This window comes from Armigeres subalbatus, chromosome 3, assembly GCF_024139115.2.
Source record: "Armigeres subalbatus isolate Guangzhou_Male chromosome 3, GZ_Asu_2, whole genome shotgun sequence".
Classification (NCBI taxonomy): Eukaryota; Metazoa; Arthropoda; class Insecta; order Diptera; family Culicidae; genus Armigeres; species Armigeres subalbatus.
In genome coordinates, this window is record NC_085141.1 from 275,855,313 (window position 1) to 275,876,080 (window position 20,768).

General features: G+C 40.8%; 4 protein-coding genes, 2 long non-coding RNA genes and 1 pseudogene across 7 annotated transcripts; 4 read left to right on the forward strand and 3 right to left on the reverse strand.

The window, feature by feature from the left end:
- Window positions 1-1,423: 1,423 nt before the first annotated feature.
- LOC134219904 (uncharacterized) lies at window positions 1,424-2,756 on the reverse strand. The gene is made up of 3 exons (XR_009981703.1): window positions 2,631-2,756; window positions 2,087-2,556; window positions 1,424-2,025 (listed from the first exon to the last, which is right to left on the reverse strand). It is a non-coding gene; the product is annotated as an uncharacterized LOC134219904 (long non-coding RNA).
- A 234-nt stretch (window positions 2,757-2,990) lies between these two features.
- LOC134219905 (gastrula zinc finger protein XlCGF57.1-like) lies at window positions 2,991-4,859 on the forward strand (annotated as a pseudogene).
- Window positions 4,860-7,024: 2,165 nt separating this feature from the next.
- On the forward strand, window positions 7,025-7,898 carry LOC134219906 (uncharacterized). Its single transcript, XR_009981704.1, has 2 exons — window positions 7,025-7,184; window positions 7,258-7,898. It is a non-coding gene; the product is annotated as an uncharacterized LOC134219906 (long non-coding RNA).
- A 2,648-nt stretch (window positions 7,899-10,546) lies between these two features.
- On the forward strand, window positions 10,547-11,809 carry LOC134224537 (superoxide dismutase [Mn], mitochondrial-like). 2 transcript variants are annotated; one of them, XM_062703914.1, is made up of 5 exons: window positions 10,547-10,632; window positions 10,710-10,772; window positions 10,941-11,043; window positions 11,105-11,480; window positions 11,547-11,809. In XM_062703914.1, exons 2-5 carry the CDS (start codon window positions 10,735-10,737, stop codon window positions 11,687-11,689), a joined length of 660 nt encoding a protein of 219 aa, XP_062559898.1. In that variant the 5' UTR covers window positions 10,547-10,632; window positions 10,710-10,734; the 3' UTR covers window positions 11,690-11,809. The 2 variants fall into 2 exon arrangements, with proteins under 2 accessions (XP_062559898.1, XP_062559899.1); XM_062703915.1 differs by having other exon boundaries at window positions 10,631-10,772.
- A 474-nt stretch (window positions 11,810-12,283) lies between these two features.
- On the reverse strand, window positions 12,284-13,571 carry LOC134224536 (protein Son-like). Its single transcript, XM_062703913.1, has 2 exons — window positions 13,449-13,571; window positions 12,284-13,385 (listed from the first exon to the last, which is right to left on the reverse strand). The coding sequence occupies exon 2, from the start codon at window positions 13,312-13,314 to the stop codon at window positions 12,403-12,405; it is 912 nt and encodes a 303-aa protein (XP_062559897.1). The 5' UTR covers window positions 13,315-13,385; window positions 13,449-13,571; the 3' UTR covers window positions 12,284-12,402.
- A 183-nt stretch (window positions 13,572-13,754) lies between these two features.
- Window positions 13,755-14,513, forward strand: LOC134219907 (superoxide dismutase [Mn], mitochondrial-like). Its single transcript, XM_062698804.1, has one exon. It carries the CDS (start codon window positions 13,817-13,819, stop codon window positions 14,474-14,476), a length of 660 nt encoding a protein of 219 aa, XP_062554788.1. The 5' UTR covers window positions 13,755-13,816; the 3' UTR covers window positions 14,477-14,513.
- Window positions 14,514-18,425: 3,912 nt separating this feature from the next.
- On the reverse strand, window positions 18,426-19,211 carry LOC134222481 (uncharacterized). The gene has a single exon (XM_062701632.1). The coding sequence runs from the start codon at window positions 19,209-19,211 to the stop codon at window positions 18,426-18,428; it is 786 nt and encodes a 261-aa protein (XP_062557616.1).
- Between the last annotated feature and the right edge of the window lie 1,557 nt (window positions 19,212-20,768).

Genomic DNA, 20,768 nt, shown 5'->3' on the forward strand with positions numbered 1-20,768 from the left:
GTCCTTTTGAATAAGTACCCGAGAAATGCAAATCCACTAGTAGCACATGTAAACAACAGATAAACGAAAAACATTCTTAGCCGTCACAAGTGACAAAACAAAGAAAAAAAAAACGAAAAACATTATGAAAATGGCTGCATACTTAAAAATGCACGATCATTTTGAATCAAGGGCCTCATACGCCTGTCACTGGCGAACAAAGCTCCAGGGGGAGAAGGTGGAGCACTAAATCCCTACCCCAACATGTGCGACATCTGGATTTGGTTCTAAACTGTAAACAACAGTGTTAATTCTCTACCACCTTTTTGTTATGGCGAGGCAATTTTTATGCACACTTTTGTTTTCGATATTTTATCAAAATTAAACACTCAATCATGCAGCAACATAACGATGTGGTATGCTTGAGATACCTGCTTGATTATAGGGACTCGAAAAAGAATTTATTTGCAGTAACTAACCGAATATAAAAATGTTCACATTAACGATTGCGCCTTAACACCGGTTCTAAGCTTCGATGCAGAGTACAAGAGCTTTGCAAGGGCCTCATACGCCTGTCACTGGCGAACAAAGCTCTTGTACTGCATCAAAGCTTGTTAAAACAATGACATTCTCGAATTTATTCAAAAGGACGTATGTGATTTTGTAAACAAAGATTCGAACGTCGATTTGTCCAATCTGATAGCACTCCCGCAAACCATCACCACAGACAGGTAGGAAGCCTTCGGCTACCTGTTGGTGGTGTTGGTTTACGTGGAGGACCATCAGATTGATAAACCGACGTTTGAATCTTTGTTTACAAAATCACATACGTCCTTTTGAATAAGTACCCGAGATTTTATTGCTAACATTTTTATTCAGTTAAGGCAGTAAAAACCAGTTCTAGATAAACATTTCAAATGGTCCTACCTAACGTCTACCATGATCTGAGAAAAATGGGATGCAAAATTTGGTAGAATAAAATAAATCTGAATTAAAATTCCAACTTCGTTCAACAATTTTTAAATCGTTGTCAGCCAAAATAATAGTCGTAGAACTGAATAAAAGTAATGGTTTTCTAGTTCAGGTAATTTTTCTTGGATTTTAAGACACTTTTGTTACTTTGGACCTTTTGCATTTGATCAATCAGATGGGACCTGTTATATTGGACATTATACTCAAATCAAATTCACATAGGACCTTGAATGAAAATTACTCAAATTTTGCAAAAGGAGGCCAGTTTTAGGTGGATAGTACAGAGGATCATGCATAATTAAGCGAATATTCATATTCTTCAACAATAACTTGTTGCACACATATTCACTTCGCAAACGACTTATTAAATTCACTTGCCTAATCTGAATTTAGCATTAGTTTATGGCAAGTGAATCTCCAATACAATAATCATCAAAACTTAAGTCATCATGCCAGTGACGTAGCCAGAAAATTGGTCTGGGGAGGGTTTTCTGAACATTTTGTTTTATTCAGAAGGCTTCGAACAAATTTTTTCTTCTGAAAGCTTTATCTTCAAGTTCAAACCTACGCCACTGAACCATGCATATAACATAACATAAAAGTAAGAATATCGTCAATAAATTGAATCATGATAACTGCTGATAGGATACTTATGAAGACATGTCGGTGCTGAACATTCCGGTTTCCGACTTTTCTACAACAGTAGCGTTTCGGGACAACGGATATCTTTCTTGTTCGAGTAATCTAATCAGATAAGATGGGATTTTTACGGCAAGTGAAGCGACATATAATGAAGCATTCTGATACTTAGGTCGGATGTCCTGCGTGATCATATTCAGAGCAATCAGGATTATCGTTGGCTACAACCTCGAAGTCTGGAATCGTATGGGCACCCAAACCGGGTCAATAGAAGAATAACCGATATGGACAAAGGAAAAATCTCCCAATCACTTGGTCAGCAGTAGCCGATTCTTACGCCGCTTTCGTTCCAACTCACGACATTCATCCTCTTAAAAGACTACCAAACAACATCTCGGTTTTCCCATAGTCCTCCGAAATCGGATCCACTCAGCGCTGAAATTAAAAGATAGATTTGTTTAAACTTGCATTCAACCCCGAATCTAATTCCTCGCACCTTATAAAATGTATTGTTTTCAAATCCTGGTGTATTTCCCTCAGGTACAACTGGAAGTCATCCAAACCCTCGAACAGCGCTTGGTCGATATTGCTGTAAAACCATTCGAAGCCGACAAATTTGTGCGCCTTCGGCAGCTTCAGCAGATTCCTCAACCGGAATCCAATTCGTTGGCTAGCTTTTTTGACTAACAGGGCCACTGGATTGATCACCCGCAGTGCCTTCGTCCCTTCATCCGGATTTTCATTGCGTTCTTCGAACTATCCTTCATCTTGACGCACCGCGATAGCATCTTCTTTTTTTGAACAGAACCTAACAGAACAGGTCAAATGTTTCCCCGCAGATATCATTCCCTTCTGTTGAGACGAAGAGTCACCGACCCCGTCCCCCGGGTTTGTCACCCTTCCGTAGGCTTCACTTTGGCGGGATCCGATCGTTTCTTAGCATTCCGGGACGACGGACAACTAGTGCTGTTTTTGAAGAGGATCCTATTATTAATTTGCTGAATATACCAAAACTTCACTCTATGCTCGTAAAAACTTACCTTAATAGCAGCGTGTCTTTTCGTGTCGGATAACTTAGACATTGTTTTAAATAAATTTAAATTAATTATTTAAACAAATGGACAACCGAAGGTCCAATCTGATAATTTGACAATGTTTTGGTAAATATATCAGATTGGACTGTCACATTGCAAAACGGCCAGTCGACAGATCTGTGCGATATTTTTGAAAAGTCAGATTGGCCGTTTTGCACTACTATTTTTTTTTAGTAAAAAAAAGTAAATATCGATCGGATTCAAATTTAACATAAAATTTTAAAGGTAAGTAACGTTTATAAACTAACAACTCGATTTGTTTACTTTTGTTAGATAGGACCATATGAAATATTTCTCTAGAGTTCTCGTCAAGTTTTAAGAGTTTTTACGAGTAATCAGTGAAAGAACTACCAGAGGAAAATATTTATTGAACTATGGCATTATACCCTGAATCAAACACAGCTAATCTTTGTCGTGTCTGCACCCAAGACGTCACCTACATTCCATCGGAAAACATCTTCGAATCCGGCAGTCCGAATATTTACAGTAAACTGAAGGCAATCTGTTCCGAAGTATTTTCTGCTGATCCGGAACAAAACCGCTTATTAATGAAGCTCTGGCTTTACCTTCCGAAGTGTGTTCCGATTGCAAATCAAAGATTGATGATGCCTACGAATTGCATCGAATGTGCATCGAGAGTAACAGGAAGCTCTGGGAAATGTTGATCCCTGTGAAATCTGTGGTCAAACAGGAGATTGAGGACGTGACCGAAGTTGATGAATTGCAGTTGACGACAATATTTGTGAGCGATCTTAGTGAGCTAAATGTAAAACGAGGTCGTACAAAAGGCAAAGCCAAAAGGAAGTTCGTAATCCCAGGACCCAACGATGTGAAAATGTAATGCAACGATAAAACGTGCGCTCAATATGTACAAACACATGAAATTGAAGCACCCGGATGAGGCCCTTGAATGTAGTAAATGCGTTGCCGTTTTCTTCGACAACGCCAAACTAGAGAAACATATGCTGACGCACACGACTGATAGGCCACACTCGTGCCCAAACTGCAAAAAGATGTTTAAATCACAGCGCGCTATCAGGATACATTCAGTCTTTTGCTCGGGACAGACTCCCTTCCTTTGTACGGAATGTGGCAAAGGTTTTCCCCATCGCACCAATTTGGTACAGCACCAGGTGCGGCACAAAGAGAAGGCTTTTGCCTGCGATCAGTGCCCGTCGAAGTTTTACACGAAGGGGTCCTTGAAGGGTCACATGGTAACACACACTAAGGAGAGGAACTTCAACTGCGAAACATGTGGATCTCGATTCACGATGAAGCATGCGCTGGTGAAGCACATGAAGACCCATTTAGGTATGTTTTTTTTTCACTTTATCTTATAACTAAAATCGTTTTTAAAGTGATCCACGACATACTTTAGAGAAAATTCGCAATTCCAATAGAAAATAAAGTTGACATGTTTATGACCAAAAATATTCTTGGAAAAACAGTCCTATTCACGCTATTAGTTATCAATTGTAGTCTGATAATGTACTCTATGTAATTTTTAACGGAATCCAGTGAAATGTTTTACTTATGAGCAAATTAAGACTGTTCTTGTCTTGTGTTGCGAGCCAATAAAATGTTAATTTGTCTCTGTTTGTAAATATCTTAATGTTTAATTAAACTTTGTATGTTTTCAGGTCAAAGGGAAAGGCCATTTCCCTGTGATGTATGTAACTTAAGGTAAGAAGTTGACATCTTGAAATTTTTGGACACTTGCAATTCAAATCAATCTTCTAGATTTACGAACAGGGATCATTTGCGTCGACACATGCGAACACATACGGGAGAGAAACCCTATAAATGTACCCATTGTGATAGGGCATTTACTCAAACCAACGATCTGGTCAAGCACAGCAAAACACATTTTGGCGATAAACCGTACAAGTGTGACCGTTGTGCGGCAGACTTTCGTTTGTTGACTGAATTGCGGAATCACTACAAGGTTCACTACCAATCGGGCGAAGCAGCTGATCAGCTTAATCCCATCAAGTTTACTATTGTGAGCACTCTCAACAGGCGTGCGAAGCAAGAAATACACGGAAATGCACGCTCGACCGACGGACAGTCATCCGGGGAACAATGTGCGGCTGAAAAGGTGCAAACGATTCTGGCGGATCTATCAAAGTTTCCCATGGAAATGGAGAATAAAGGGTAACACAACTAAGAAATGAAGGAATGGAGTTAAATTAATGTTTGTGTGAAATGGCCCAAAATTGTTGATGTTTGAATATGCTGCCGTTATACGCATAACTGTCCCATGTATATAGGGAATCCCAGCAAACATGGGACAAGTATGCATATGACGGCAGTATGTATCTCAGGTAAGTATGGTTTTGACTGTGTTCGAGCCAAGAATGGATTGCCGGAATGGGGACACCTTACTCACTTATGTATCGTGAGCTTCCCATGGGGTACATAATGTAAAGCCAACGTAAAAGATCTTCATCCTGGGTGATTGCTTGTTTAATTCTTGACCAGCAGACCCGACGAAATTCGTTTCGCCTAAAATTGATTTATTCTGATTAATTCTCAAGTAATGAAGAAATTGGTGTTTCATTTGTATGAGCGCCCCCCTTTCCAAAGGGGGGGAGGGGTCTCGAACCATCTTAAGAACCTTCCCCGGGACCAAAAACCTTTGCATATAAATTTTCACGCCGATCGGTTCAGTAGTTCCGGAGTCTATAAGGTTCAGACAGACAGATATACAATTTTATGTATATAAGATTGGGGCCTAGGTCAGATTCCTATCGATTTCCTTTATTTCTTTGTTGAGACTTCTGTGGGGAATAAAGTGAGCCTGAATAAATCATTCGCATTTTTGATTAAATTGATAGATAAAGTAAAATGTATTTCTTATTTCATAATAAAAATAAATAAATAAACTAAAATATTTTTAAATGACAATAATGAAAAAAAGATAACAAATTTGAAATTCAATCGTAGTAGGTATTTGAAATGCTAGCATACTAAGAAGCTAATGGAAAGAAATTTGAAATTCAATCTCAGTAGGCTGACAGGGAACTCTAGATTGTTCGAAGGGTGACAGAATATAAATGAAGATCAATCCTAGACCAACATTTGAAAAGGGCGTAACAGCCAAAATTTATTCCTTTTGATTCTTTGTCTACATATATAGCTATATATGGGGACAAAGAATCAAAAGGAATAAATTTTGGCTGTTACGCCCTTTTCAAATGTTGGTCTAGAATCAGTGTTCGTTTCGATTCGTTTCGAGATTTCCTTCTTTGCTAGTTTCAAAGTATCTCAGTGTTAAACTTTCGTAACTGTCTTGTCTGTTTTTTGTCGCGTTGACTGCTGTTTGATCGGCTATCTTGTTCCCTTCTACTCCTGTATGGCTTGGTACCCATTGAATGGTCAGATTTTTGTTTATGGATTCTTCTAGAGTACAAGAGCTTTGTTCGCCAGTGACAGGCGTATGAGGCCCTTGCAAAGCTCTTGTACTCTGCATCGAAGCTTAGAACCGGTGTTAAGGCGCAATCGTTAATGTGAACATTTTTATATTCGGTTAGTTACTGCAAATAAATTCTTTTTCGAGTCCCTATAATCAAGCAGGTATCTCAAGCATACCACATCGTTATGTTGCTGCATGATTGAGTGTTTAATTTTGATAAAATATCGAAAACAAAAGTGTGCATAAAAATTGCCTCGCCATAACAAAAAGGTGGTAGAGAATTAACACTGTTGTTTACAGTTTAGAACCAAATCCAGATGTCGCACATGTTGGGGTAGGGATTTAGTGCTCCACCTTCTCCCCCTGTTTTGAATTCAGCTTGGGGGCAGCAGGGACAACACGAATATCCCCAGAAGCTCATTAATAGGTAAAATTTCACTCATTAATTCAAAGAATAAGGGGGCCGTACAGTAATTACGTAAGCATTTTTGACGTAAACTACGTCTAAGGGGAAGACTCGGATACAGGGTGACAAATGAAAATTTCCAAATTCGAGACCGTCACGAAATCATGTAAGATTTTGAACTTTAATAGCGTCTTTATCTTCCGATGGATTTTTGAGATTTATAGACTGCTTTTTGAATAGGTCGTATGTAACAAAAACTGAGAAATCAAGTTGATCACATCATTGAAAAGAATATGTCTGGTTCTATATGTATAAAAAAAATTATTTCGGTATCTAACTTTTTTATTATTTTATTAACTTAATAAAAATCGACCTAAGGGACAATTCCTTTCAAAGATCGAAAATCGATCATTCGACCTAATATCATAAAAGGTCTTTTATAGCAAAAATTGATTATTTTAATATTCCGTGTATACGACCTTTTGTCAAACAAAGGTCCGAAGTGCGGAATCTGTCAAACTGTAAAAAAGTGGACATACGACCAGTTTGACAGCAGTTTCAAATTTTAAATTTAATATTATTGAAAATAGTAAAATAGTTAGTTTGATTCGTTTACTGATAACACTTTTGACCTGATAGAAACCTGAGTTTAGTTATAAATCCAAAAGTGTTTATTGAAGTATGTATGGAAAATATGAGGATGAAAATGATTTAATTCTATGTTTATTACCGTATGTTTGGTTCGATTTTAGGTTGGATTGTTCATCACTCCGAATGCAGCATACTTCAACATACCAATCGAAGATGATAATAACCCAGACCCAGGATATGGCTCCCGTGGCTCCCTATATAGTTCTAAAGATGTTACACCACCACTCGGAATGCAATATACCAATCGGAGAAGACTAAGTTTAGGAAGAATGAGAAACGCCAGAGGCCAACCTTCACCGTCATCGCAAATCTTGTCCCAAGCCTACTCGCAGATATGCTTTCCATGTCTCTGGGAAATGGACCGTGATGGAAATGTTTTGCGAACTTGATCAACTCTTTGTCGGAGACGAACGCAAGATGAACGACCACTGCAATGAGATAATTGCTTTTAAACTGCTGGGCAAGTGCATGGAAAACAATTGGGACAAATTCCTTGTAGACCTAATTGCTTCTCAAACGGTTCTGCCACGGGTTCCACGTATTAATAATTTGCTGAGTGAATGTTGTGGAAGAGGAAATGTTTATGTTCGGGTATGATCAAACGATGGCGAAATAACGTTTAGAAATAGAGAACTATGTGCAAACAAAAAAATAGATCTGTTGTTCACGGAATGAAGCTGCGATGAAGTGCGCCATGGACCAAAAATATTAAATAAATGATAGGTGTTTGATAGTAAGGCAATTATAATTGATGAACCATAACCACCGACTTCCCGAATTTTAAACGAAAAAGAATATCTAAAATAGAACTCCCAAAGCAATGTGTTTAATGTCGCTGCTAAATAATTACTACTGTACGAATGGCTAGGGTACACCGCTATAACATGTACTGCTAAAATTAAGTCATGGAGGTAGGCAAATTTCTTTCTCTTTGCTGGGGAGCACTTTCTAATACTGGCACATTGCTGTTTCTGTTTGGTATTTATTATATGCATCTTAAGCCTGTTCAGATAACAATATTTATTACGTGATAGCATATTAAATAAAAATAAGATGGGTGAACATTGACATCAATAAATTCAATCGAAAGATAAAACTTGTAATCTGAACAGGCTATGCTTAACCGCGAGGTTTATAATCCAATAAGCTATTCAGAGTTCGAGCTATATTGTATGATACATGCAGAGCACTGCAGAGTAACTTGATGTTATAGTTCACATATCTATGTAGTTGTTTACACATGTTTGGATCGATCAAGCGAAAGACGATTTGCTAACCTGTAAACTGCGTGATAAACCTGTAAACTGGGGCCCTCCTTAGCCGTGCGGTAAGACGCGCGGCTACAAAGCAAGACCATGCTGAGGGTGGCTGGGTTTGATTCCCGGTGCCAGTCTAGACAATTTTCGGATTGGAAATTGTCTCGACTTTCCTGGGCATAAAAGTATCATCGTGTTAGCCTCATGATATACGAACGCAAAAATGGTAACTTGGCTTAGAAACCTCGCAGTTAATAACTGTGGAAGTGCTTAATGAACATTAAGCTGCGAGGCGGCTCTGTCCCAGTGTGGGGATGTAATGCCAATAAGAAGAAGAAGAAACTGCGTGATTAGATTAGCGAAGAGCAGCAATGGATCGAGCTGAATAAAGAGGATTTTTATGTAATGCAAAGGCCACTCCAGCCTTTAGAGTAAATAATAATCCATGTTTTCAACGAGATTTAGTTCGAGTATCCATGTCTGTTCTCTATGCTGATAAGTTTATTGCAAACATTTTCGTCAAGGGTTCATTCCAAAGAAAAATAAATTTACTACAACTTCATCAGAACCAAAGTGTGTATCACTTACTATAACCAAACAGCTGCGGTTTCCCGTTAGAATTTTATTTTATTCTACATATTTTCATTTGCCAAATTCAAGGATGTTATCGATCATTTAGTAATCTGCGTTCGATCATTTAGTAGTTTGTCAATAACTCATTCCAGAGGCTAAATTTCAAAATGTGTTGTATGGTGAACTTTTAGTGCGAAGGTTTTTCTACAACTCTCTTGAACAGGTCGGTGTTCGAATTCCACTGCTAAAGGAGTTACGGTGCTAGATGCTATACTTATACTAAATGATAACAAAATATGCAATCATTTAGTCTAAGTTACTGCTACTAGCGCTATAGCTCCGTTATTAGTAAAATTCAAACAACGAACTGTTAGGCAGAGTTGTAGATAAACCTTTGCACTAGAAGTCCACCATACAACACATTTTGAAATTTAGCCTCTGGAATGAGTTATTGAAAAACTACTAAATGATCGAAGGCAGATTACTAAATGATCGATAACATGGCCAAATTATCGAAAACCAAAATTGTCCATCGAGGAATGTAATGCAGAAGTCTTGCAGGAAGATATTTTTTAACATGTTTCATATATTTTCTAATGCTATTCGTCTGGGTTTCCATGTGAGTAGTATTATGGGAATGCACTTCGCAACATCATTGATCACATTTTTATCGGCAGGCGTAGAGTCTGGAAAGTGATGTCCCATAGCTTCGTAAAACGCAAATACATTCCGCTCCAATTGAAAACGGCAAACTGTATTATTATCATCATTGCGCTCGATTTAGATATTACTGCAAACAGATATTATGGGTGAAATTATGCCATTTGAATGAAACATAGCAAGCAACATTTTAATCCTGATACATACCTTTGTTTATTATCTGATGTAATAAAATTTAACAGGCATTTTACACCCTACAGTATAGGTACAACCAAGGCCAGGAAATCCACAGTACAGCTCGAATTAACAGATTAAATTAATACTATCAAATGAAATTTTAATCAACTTGGAACCACAATATTATTATGTTTTCATTTCGGGTCGAAAGTACAACAACAATCATCAACCGGTCCGATCTGTAAGGTCGCATGAACATGCATAATGACAGAACGACGGAACATACTAGTCGAAAGTAACATGGTGATTGATTTTAGGTCGCATGGATTAGGTCGAATTTTTGCCTAAAATCGCAGAACGACTTAAAATAGTATTTAACCAAAAACTAAGTATTTAGCAGTAATAAGTGACGATTTTGAACTACACTTTAAAACTTTATTTTTTAACAATTTTATGGCGTTATATTTGAAAGCTTTTGATGCTTTTGTGTTAAATAGCAATTGATTATATTTTAGAAAACTTTGAACATCGATAACTCTGATTCATGTGAATGGCACATAGGACCTATTCAAAAAGCACTCTAGTATTTAACTTCATAATGGGTACTTTTTTACCCATTAAAGAGTACTTTGCCGGCACAGTGTATAGGGCTGTCCATCGCGATCGCGATGATGAGAGAACGAAAAGACGCAGCCAAAAAAAATAAACAATCATTACTGATGGTGCTAACATTTTGACAGTAAGAAATGAGTTTGGTGCTCACCTTCAACTGCGGCTGCGGTTTCTCGTGTGATTTTGGTGCAATCAGAGGTACTTCTTAATTCAGCTGTTTTGTTCTATAACTAAAGCTACTTTTTAATTTTACACAAATCTTTCGATTGCTTCAGATTGTTATTTTTGGCACAACCGAAAATGTTGGCTTTGCGTAGTGCTGTTTTGGGATCTGCCAGGTAAGAATTATTTCGATACTAGCCACTTCATTCCCGGACCGAGTTATGATTATCATAATAGGTATGCTATCAGTAATTGTTATGTAAACGGTATGAGCCTTCGAAAGTTATTTTCACAGCAAGTCTGAATATTGATTGACGTGCTTTGTATACATTTTGATTATGCAGAAATGTTCCAGCGGTTCTAGGATGTCGCAACAAGCACACCCTGCCGGATTTGCCCTACGACTTTGGTGCTTTAGAGCCGGTCATATGCCGTGAAATCATGGAGGTTAGGCTGCAGTCGCTGTTTCTCAAACGTTGCTCCTAATAACAATGCTCTTTTGTTTTAGGTTCACCATCAAAAGCATCACAATGCATACGTCACGAATCTCAATGCCGCCGAAGAGCAACTGAAGGAAGCCGTTGCCAAGAATGATGCTTCCAAGATCATTCAACTGGGCAGTGCCTTGAAGTTCAACGGTGGTGGCCATATTAACCACTCAATCTTCTGGAAAAACCTTTCGCCGGACCGTTCAGATCCGTCGGCGGAGTTGAAGAAACTGCTGGATCGGGACTTCCAAGGGTTGGAAAACTTCAAGAAAGAAATAAAGACGGCCGCTGTTGCCGTACAGGGATCTGGTTGGGCTTGGCTTGGCTACAACAAGAAGACCAAAGCCTTGCAAGTTGCTGCGTGCCCGAACCAGGATCCGCTGGAAGCCACCACCGGTAAGCAGCCCTGGGCATTTCTGTGGAAAACATTTTAGAAAAAAAAATCTTTTTTCGCATTTTCAGGTTTGGTTCCTCTGTTCGGAATTGACGTTTGGGAGCATGCGTACTATTTGCAATATAAAAATCTGCGTCCGAACTACGTCGATGCCATTTGGGATGTCGTCAACTGGAAGGATGTCTCGGAACGTCTTGCAAAGGCACAATAAATGTGGGTGAAGTTCGTTCTCGAATCAGTGTCCGAAATGTTTGGGGGCACTCTAAATTTATAAAAACTGTACTAAAATTGAGATAGAAATTCAGGAATAAAGTAATTGGCAAATATAAAAGTTCGCTTAGTTACTTAATCAATTTTATAAAATCCGAGCGTACGATTGTTCAAGCGACGATGTGGATTAGTATTAAGTATTTTTTGCATTATTTTTTCTTGCGTAGAATGAGCCTAAATAACAAGTAGATTGAGAAGAATACCTTGTCGATATCTCCATTCTAAACAGAGAGAAGCGAACTCTTCCACAAGATAAGTGCTATTACGGAAAACTATTCTAATATTCAACTCCCACATTTTTATATATCCGATTCGTGCAAATTATTTCCTTATTTAATTTTGTTGGCGTAAGTTACGAGCATCAATTTTCGTTCGAAGGAGCATTCGAACAAGAATATAAGCGTTCATTTGTTTTTCCCTAATTGATACCCAAGTTTTGCTTCAAAGTTGAAATAATATTTTTTTCAAAATATAAAGACTTTGATTTCGGAAAACGAATCGATTATAATTTTCAAATACTAAAAAACCATTGCAATAAGTTCTACAAGTTTATTACATTTAATAAAATACCAATACATACATATCAATTAATTTGATACAAATTATCCACGAATCAAACGTAAAATTCAAAGCTTCAATGCAAATGTTTTCAATTTACTCTTTAGTCAAAACTCCCAGCTCAATCAAACACTTCTTGGCCGCTTCCGATCGGGCCGTTTTCTTCACATTACAACCCTTTTCAGATGTATAATCGACGCCGTCGACGGTCACTTTGAAAACGTAATTCTTGGCATGGACCGGACCCTCATCGACCACGGCCGCGTACTTGGGGGCCTCCAGCTTTCGTTTGCTGCAGTATTCCTCCAGAATTGAAAGCGGATTTTTACCTTCCGTAACCAGCTTGATTGTGGCCATTTGTGTTTTACGGCCACCCTGCGATTTCACGGTGAACGGAACACTCAACATCTTTCCGACATCCAGACCCCGTTTGTCCATTTTAATCTCAGGAAATTGCGGCTCCAGTTCGCCGTTTTCTCGCCGACCCAGGCCTTGACCCGGGTTCCAGCCCATTTTCTGCATCAGATTTATTCCGCGATCTCCAGCATACGGAGTGTGGCGCTTCAGAGAGTCACGCTTAACCCACGGTTGATATCCGCGATTCTTGCGTTTGTTGTTTCCCGAATCATTATCAGCATAGGAAAATGGTACGTTCGAAGTCATGTCCGACGACATCGAAGCGCTGTATTGGAACGACCCTTGGTTTTGCGAACCACCTCCATATCCGTAGGAGCTCGAGGAATAACTGTTTGATGATTGAGAGCTGTTTCTAGAATAGTTGTATTGACTGTTGTTGAATGATTGAGATTCAGAATAATCGTCACGGTTGCCGCCGCTTCCTCCACCGGAGGTCAGTTGCGACATCAAGTAAAATGGGATATTTGAAAAATTGGGCTCAGAATTATAATTACTGGAGCCAGGATTGAAGTTACTCGAGCCAGAATTAAAGCTATTGGAACCAGAATTGTAATTAGAGCCGGAATTATAGCCTCTGCGGGACGAATTCATGGCGTATGCAGATGACAGCCGATCGAGATAATTGATTTAACGAAACAGTTGCTTCCTGCGCTGTGTTGGCCCTGTTAATTCATTTGATAGGATTAAATTATCGTCCTTTGAATGCAGGCTGATTCTATAAATACCTTTATTTTTGGCGGACAATTTCTGTGAAAAACTTCAGAATTAAATAAATTTGTTTGTCGCTAAACGAATGACAACCGCTAGCACCAACAATCAAGCAAAAAGCCATGCCTGCTAGCACTGATCTCACTAATCATCAGAAAACTGTCATCATTACACACATATAAAAATTTATTTTTATGAGGTCTATTCAAAAGTTACGATGTTCATTTTCTAGTTAATGAAATTTTATGTTTTTTACCCCCCTCCCCCGTAATAATAATAATTATTGACGTATTACCGAGCGTATTGTACAAATCAAAACCAAGCAGGCTTTTGTTTTCAATTTACTGTCAAACATATTCGGCAACAGATTCCACCACTAGCAACAATGAACGCTTTAAACAAGCTAAAGTTTGCAAATTTTCTTCCCCATCGTCGCTTGAACCACACCCTCCCGGAACTGCCGTACGAGTATTCCGCACTGGAGCCCACGATATGCCGCGAGATTATGGAGTTGCACCATCAGAAGCACCACGCCGGCTACGTAGAAGCGTACAACACAGCCGAGGAACAGTTACGTGAAGCGCTCGTCAGCTGCCGTCCCTCCGAGGTCATTCAACTCGGTAGCGTTCTGCGATTCAACGGCGGTGGCCACATCAATCACTCGCTATTTTGGGAGAACCTCTCCCCGCACTGTACGGCACCGTCGAAGGCACTGGAGAGTGGATTGAAGCAAAATTTCTACAGCAAAGAAGACTTCAAACAATTGATGCGCGACTCGGCGTTGGCAGTGCAGGGATCCGGCTGGGTTTGGCTGGGGTGGCACAAACCGACGAAGATGATGAAGGTGACTGTTTGCAGTAATCAGGATCCTTTGGAAGCAACCACCGGTCTAATGCCACTGCTTGGAATTGACGTATGGGAGCATGCATATTACATTCAGTACAAAAATGATCGCGCAAAGTACTTCGACGCTTTGTGGGAGATTATAAATTGGAAGGAAGTTTCAAAGCGATATGAAAAATTGAGATGCATGATTGAAAAGTAACATTTAGAAAAAATAATAAAATTAGATTCATTTTGTTGCGGAGTTCTAAAGTTCATGTGTTGCCTGACGCTTTAGGGGATGGGAGGGTACCTGTCAGAGCGTTACGACGGCCCATACAAATTTCAGAACCCTTTGATACCCAAAAAAAACAAAATTTATCCCCCAGTGGTGATTATGCCTTTTTCGATTCAATGTGTTGAATCCGAATTAGTATGGTAAATGCAACGTAAATTGTCTACATTTTGGCGGTTGAAAACTTTGATGCGATTATATCACGCTGTTTAAGAACTATGTACTCAACTATAAGAATAATGGATTGCGTCACGGCTAAATTGATTAATGATTTAAAGTGTGCATGTAAACAGCGTATTAAATAATTATGAAATTTAGCCGTGACGCAATCCATTATTCTCATAGTTGAGTAGTTCTTAAGCAGCGTGATATAATCGCATCAAAGCTTTTAACCGCCAAAATGTAGGCAATTTACGTAGGCGTATTAAATTTTGTTAAAAGAAAAATAGAAGTATTATTCAAATCGCATGAGTTATTGTAGAGAGTTGTTAGAGACGTCTGTCTTTAGTAGTGGTTAAAAGGAAACTAATTTATCTATATACATAAAAATGAAATGGTCTGTGTTCGTATCCGCATAACTCGAAAACGACTGGATGGATTGTCTTCATTCCTTCAGCAAATATGTTCGTTATCGTTTCCGACGAGTTTATATGACATTTCCTCATGCAAAAATTACGAGTAAGGTTGAGTAAATCGTGGACAACTAAAATTAAGAATCGTAAGGAAATTTCGCATGGGCAACAACACTTTCGCCTACAACGCAGGACAACGTCTGCCGGGTCGACTAGTTTTATATATTTACTATAACTAGGAATATCAAGGATTGCTATGATATAGCTTAACACTCCTCCTCAAGCCGCAGAGATTCCCATCATCTCACGGTTGTCTTCGAATTTCGTCCGCTGAAGTGGTTTGGTTAGACCGTCGGCGATTTGTTCCTCCGTGCCAACGTACGCTAGTTTCACCACGCCACGATCGAGAGCGTCCTTGATGAAGTGGTGGCGTATGTCTAGATGCTTGGTGCGCGGATGATACCCACCGTTCTTTGCGATCGCAATGCAGCTCTGATTGTCACACCGGATTTCGATTGCTTTATTGTCGCCGCTGTTATCGAATACCGCTGATAATCCACGCCACCATGATGCTTCTTGTACAGCAGCCGATACGGACATGTACTCCGCCTCACATGTAGAAAGAGCCACCGTGGGTTGTTTCTTGCACATCCACGAGATTGCACCGCCTTGTGCCATAAATACATTGCCGCTGGTTGACTTTCGCTCGTCCGGATCGGATCCCCAATCTGCGTCACAGTAGCCGATAATATTGGAATCTGCATCCTTCCGGTAGACCAGTTTGAACCCGGAGGTACCGCGTAGGTATCGCAAAACATACTTTACTGCATTCCAATGCATGATTCCAGGATTGTTGTTGAATCGGCTGAGAGTATTCACTGCGAATAGAATGCCCGGCCGAGTGCTCTGCGCTAAATACATAAGACACCCGACAGCTTCTTGATAAGGGACGCTCTTCATTGCTGCTAATTCGGCTTCGTGATTAGAATTCACTTTTTTTGTGAGCTTCTCACTGCTGTTCATCGGCACCTTTACGGGTTTGCATTGATCCATGCCGAACCGCTTCAAAACTGACTCGACGTAAGCCTCCTGGTCTAATGAGATGGAATCGACGTTTCGACCGATCCGGATACCAAGGCAGTATTGCGCTTGCCCCAGATCTTTCATCTGAAAGCACTTGGACCGTTGTTGTTTTAATTTCTTCTTCCAGGTCTCGCCATTGCTGAAAATCATCAGATCGTCGACGTAGATGGCAACGATAATCATCTTTCCTCCTCTGATACCGATGTACACGCATGGATCGTATTGTGACGGTACTAGACCGAAGCGTCGCAGAGCCACATCCAGTTTGTGGTTCCAAACTCGGCTCGACTGCTTCAAACCGTACAACGCTTTGTTCAGTTTGCATACCATCGTCTTCCGCTTACCGTCTACGAAGCATGGTGGCTGCTCCATATAAATCTCTTCGTCGAGATCCCCTTGCAAAAAAGCCGTTACTGCGTCCATTTGGTCGATCGCGAGGTCATGCTTGACAGCTAGGGCGAAAAGGTATCGCAGCGAACTGTATCGCACAACGGGAGCGTACGTTTCGTCGTAATCTATCCCCTTTCGCTGGGAATAGCCTTTGACGACTAACCGTGCTTTGTAACGATGTGGGTTCCCTTCAGCATCACACTTCGTTTTGTACACCCATTTGCACTTGATCGTCTTACGGCCCTTCGGGAGCGGTGTGAGAGCCCAGGTGTTGTTGTTCACCAGCGCATCGAACTCCTCCTGCATGGCACATTTCCATGCGTCGCTATCGTCCCTAGTTAGCGCTTCTTGATGCGAAGCAGGGTCGTTTCCAGATCCACCTTCCATGCCAGATGCCATTGCCACAAGACCGTCGTTATCGTTGGGTCTGCCGGTGCTTTCGTCATCGGGAAACCCATGGAAGTCCGTTGAATTGTCGGAGGTTGGCTGTGAAAGTGGTAAACCGGGTAGTCCAGTGCTATTAACATGGTAATCTTTATACTTGCCAGGAAGAACGTGCTCCCGTCCGCTGCGCCTCAACACCCTTGACCGAGGTGGTTCTGAAGTTTGTCGCGAAGGGAGCACAAGGTCAGTCAACGTTGAAGTACTGGTATCACTATCATCGCTTGAACTTGAGCTTGAAGAAGTTTGATTGAAGTTGTCGTTCGTATCCACATCATCGCTTGAACTTGAGCTTGAAGAAGTTTGATTGAAGTTGTCGTTCGTATCCACATCATCGCCGACCGACGCACCGTCTGGTTGAACAGCTTCCGGTTCGGGATATACAACCATAACGTTAATGCTTAACTTGACGAGCGTATTTGGCCGCTTGCTTTGATTCGCTGGAGATGTCGCGAGAGGCGAAACACTTTCGTCCAGGAAAATGACTTCCCGACTAACGATTGTAGTTTTTTTCTTCTGGTTATATAGACGATATCCTTTGGTTTCTTCATCGTAGCCCGTCAATACGCATTCATGGGATTTAGGATCCCACTTGCGCCGCTTCTGCTTTGGGACTTGAACCATAGCTTTTATTCCGAACACGCGTAGATTTGAAAGGTTTTGTTTCCTTCCACTCCACGCTTCCTCGGGGGTCATTTCATGCCCACGAGTAGGAGAACGGTTGATGAGGTAAAGTGCGGTGGATACGGCCTCTGCCCAGAAGCCTTTGGGTAGGTTGCCTTCGAACAATAGACATCGTGCCATCTCCACGATGGTCCGGTTAGCGCGCTCCGCTAACCCATTTTGCTGTGGCGTGTACTCATTCGTTGTCTCGTGTCGGATGCCTTCCTTCTGTAGGTAACTTTGAAAACTTTTGTTAATGTATTCCTTACCGTTATCAGTTCGAATCGCCTTGAGCTTCTTGCCGCTTTGACGCTCCGCCATCGCGTGGAATCTCTTGAAAACTGCGAACACTTCATTTTCTGATTTCGTTTTTAGGAAGTACACGAACATACGTCTGCTCTTGTCGTCGAAAAAGCTCAAAGCTTCCTGCAGCATTACATGATACAGTAAACGTTCGCTAATTGGGGTTTTTCTAGTTGGGGCGCTTTTTAGTTGGGGGTTCGCTAATTGGGGCGAAACCCAATTAAAAAGCAGCTAAACGTCAGAATGTGATGTCAAAAACGCGTTGACGTTTTGTTTCCGTGTTTGGCGGGATCGATATTTTCTGGCGCGTAAAATTTTCTTTTGTTCAATGCAAAAAGTAAACAACATTGACGCTTGTCAAACCGCCCCAATTAGCGAACGGCATTCGCTAGTTGGGGTGAGGTCGCGCCCCAATTAGCGAATGATCACTGTAAAGCCTTTTGGCTTACCGCCTGGTTCAGCTTGAACTGGTTGTTGGAGTGACTACCAGTTGCAACCAACTCGCCCTTTAGATTGTGGACTTCGAAGCCATCGTTGTCAAACTTGACGGAGTACCCCTTCTGCACGATTCTACTCACCGAGAGAAGATTTGCCGTTAATCCGGGAATCAATTGCACTTCACTGACTGTGACGCCATTTTGATCACCTCTGCACATTGGCTGGAGATATGCCGAGCCACAGCCAACGATGTCCATCATACCACCATTCGCCGCAACAACTTTTCCATTTGCGATTTCGAGGTTCTTCAGAAGCTGCTTGTTGCTTGTCATGTGCGTATACGCCGCCGAGTCAAAAATCCAGTCGTCCCCTTCCCCTTTGCCAAACGTGGAAAGCACCGTGCAAAACGTCTCACCTTTCCTGGAATCCTTACAGTCCCTTGCGATGTGTCCGTACTGACCACATTTTCTGCATTTCGGGCCCTTGGATGCAGTAGGTTGGTTTTTCAGTTTGAAATTTTCCTTTCGTTTGTTAGTTGCGAAGGCTTGACTGTTTCTTCGGTTGCTTAGCAACGGTTGCTCTTGGAGCAGTTTGGTTTTCACGAAATCACCTGTTATGGTAACACCAGAATTTTCCAACCCCATAATCATCGGTCGGTAGTCTTCCGGGAGACCGGCCAGTAGGATCATGCCAATCCACAATTCGGGTAGTTTGAATCCAATGCCATTCAGTTGGTTCGCCGTCGAAATTACCTGGTTCACATACTCGTCCATCGAGCCGCTCGATTCCAGATCCGACTTTATGAGCTTGTGGAGCAAGCCGATTTGCCGCGACAGTCCTTTGTCTTCGAACGCCGTTTCCAATTTTTCCCACGCGGTGCGGGCCGATTCCGCATCTTCGATGTGAACGTAGATTGCCCGGTCGAGCAATAGGATTAGCTTCAATCGAGCTTGCTAATTTTTCCGCTCTTCCACTGCTTCGAACAGGCGGGTGTCGAGGTGTCAAATTTTGGTTGCCACTAATCGAGTCAATGATTTCGGCACCACCACAACGGCATCGTCTATAGCATATAAACAATACCGTTAGTGAGAATGTTGTAAAACGCACGGAGGATTCGAAAATGGCAGTAACGTGTGTTTCTCCCCAGTATGGAGCTTCTTGTCAGCACATAATTATTTATCAGAATATTTCGGTCAAGAATGGAAACGATAACATTACATTTTAACGCATTTTGTATAATTTTTATCGTATCATTCTTTAATTTGATATATGCGTTCGACACCACTCTCTCTTATAAATAAAAATGGTAAACAATACAAATGTTCACGAATACCCCGCCAATACGTGAAAGTATAGGAGCATTTTGACATTGGAGTATAAATTTATGCACCAAATAAGAGGTGACTGTCATACTTGCCAAAATCCATATGAAAAAAAATTCGTTGTCCCCCCTTTGGCTTCGAATGTTCCGTCTGTTTTCTGCTTAGGCTTCACGGCATCCCAGAGTCCTTCCAGCTGTTTTTGCTGCAAATTTCCACGAGGACCAGTTTTCCCGTCCTTCCAGTCGTTCGATGGGTGGAAGGCTTGAAGATCCGCCGAAACTTGATGGTTGATTTCGTGCAGCATCTCCTCCGCCGCTGCTATGCTGGGAATTTTCCGCTGGATTCACCATCTTGAGGAACAGAACTCAACTTTTTTTTTTTTGCTTTTTGAAAAAGTGACAGGCCCATAACCTGTAGAGTTTTTAGAGACTGTCTTTAGTAGTGGTTAAAAGGAAACTAATTTATTTTATATATTTACCTCGATATTTACTATAACTAGGAATATCAAGGATTGCTATGATATAGCTTAACAGTTATTAGCAAACAAAAACAATAGTGTCCAACTAGGAAAGTAAGAGTCCTTCTATATGAAACGTGTTTAACAAAAAACAATTCCCGGGGCTACACACATACACACACGCACAGATGGAAATTTGCTCAGTTTTTCGAGCTGAGTCGATTGGTATATTTATAACACTATGGATTGGTAAATACATAACACTATGGTCGATTGGTATATTGGTCGGCGTAGCACCAACTTAGAATTCGGCTCGGAATTCAAAGTCGGGACTTCCGATTCGAACTTTCTACCGAAGTTTTTTTTCTTTCAAACTAATTGATGCGTTAATTATTATTCAGCGCATCTTTAGGCGAATCCAGCTTAGGGCGGCCAGAGTAGACCCGAAGTGCGATGCGAAGCGAAGCGTCCATACGATTTGACAGCTCCTTATTTTTTATTGTTATTCCCTTGCGTGCAATTTTCGCGCGGCGTCGCGTAGACGCGTCTAC

Bases quoted from the DNA above. Each gene is read 5' to 3' on its own strand.
- LOC134224537 (XM_062703914.1), top strand. From the start codon at position 10,735: ATGTTGGCTTTGCGTAGTGCTGTTTTGGGATCTGCCAG. The intron at 10,773-10,940 runs GTAAGAATTATT...TTGATTATGCAG, and splicing joins GCTGTTTTGGGATCTGCCAG to AAATGTTCCAGCGGTTCTAG. The intron at 11,044-11,104 runs GTTAGGCTGCAG...CTTTTGTTTTAG, and splicing joins TATGCCGTGAAATCATGGAG to GTTCACCATCAAAAGCATCA.
- LOC134224536 (XM_062703913.1), bottom strand. From the start codon at position 13,314: ATGAATTCGTCCCGCAGAGGCTATAATTCCGGCTCTAATTACAATTCT.
- LOC134219907 (XM_062698804.1), top strand. From the start codon at position 13,817: ATGAACGCTTTAAACAAGCTAAAGTTTGCAAATTTTCTTCCCCATCGT.
- LOC134222481 (XM_062701632.1), bottom strand. From the start codon at position 19,211: ATGGACGAGTATGTGAACCAGGTAATTTCGACGGCGAACCAACTGAAT.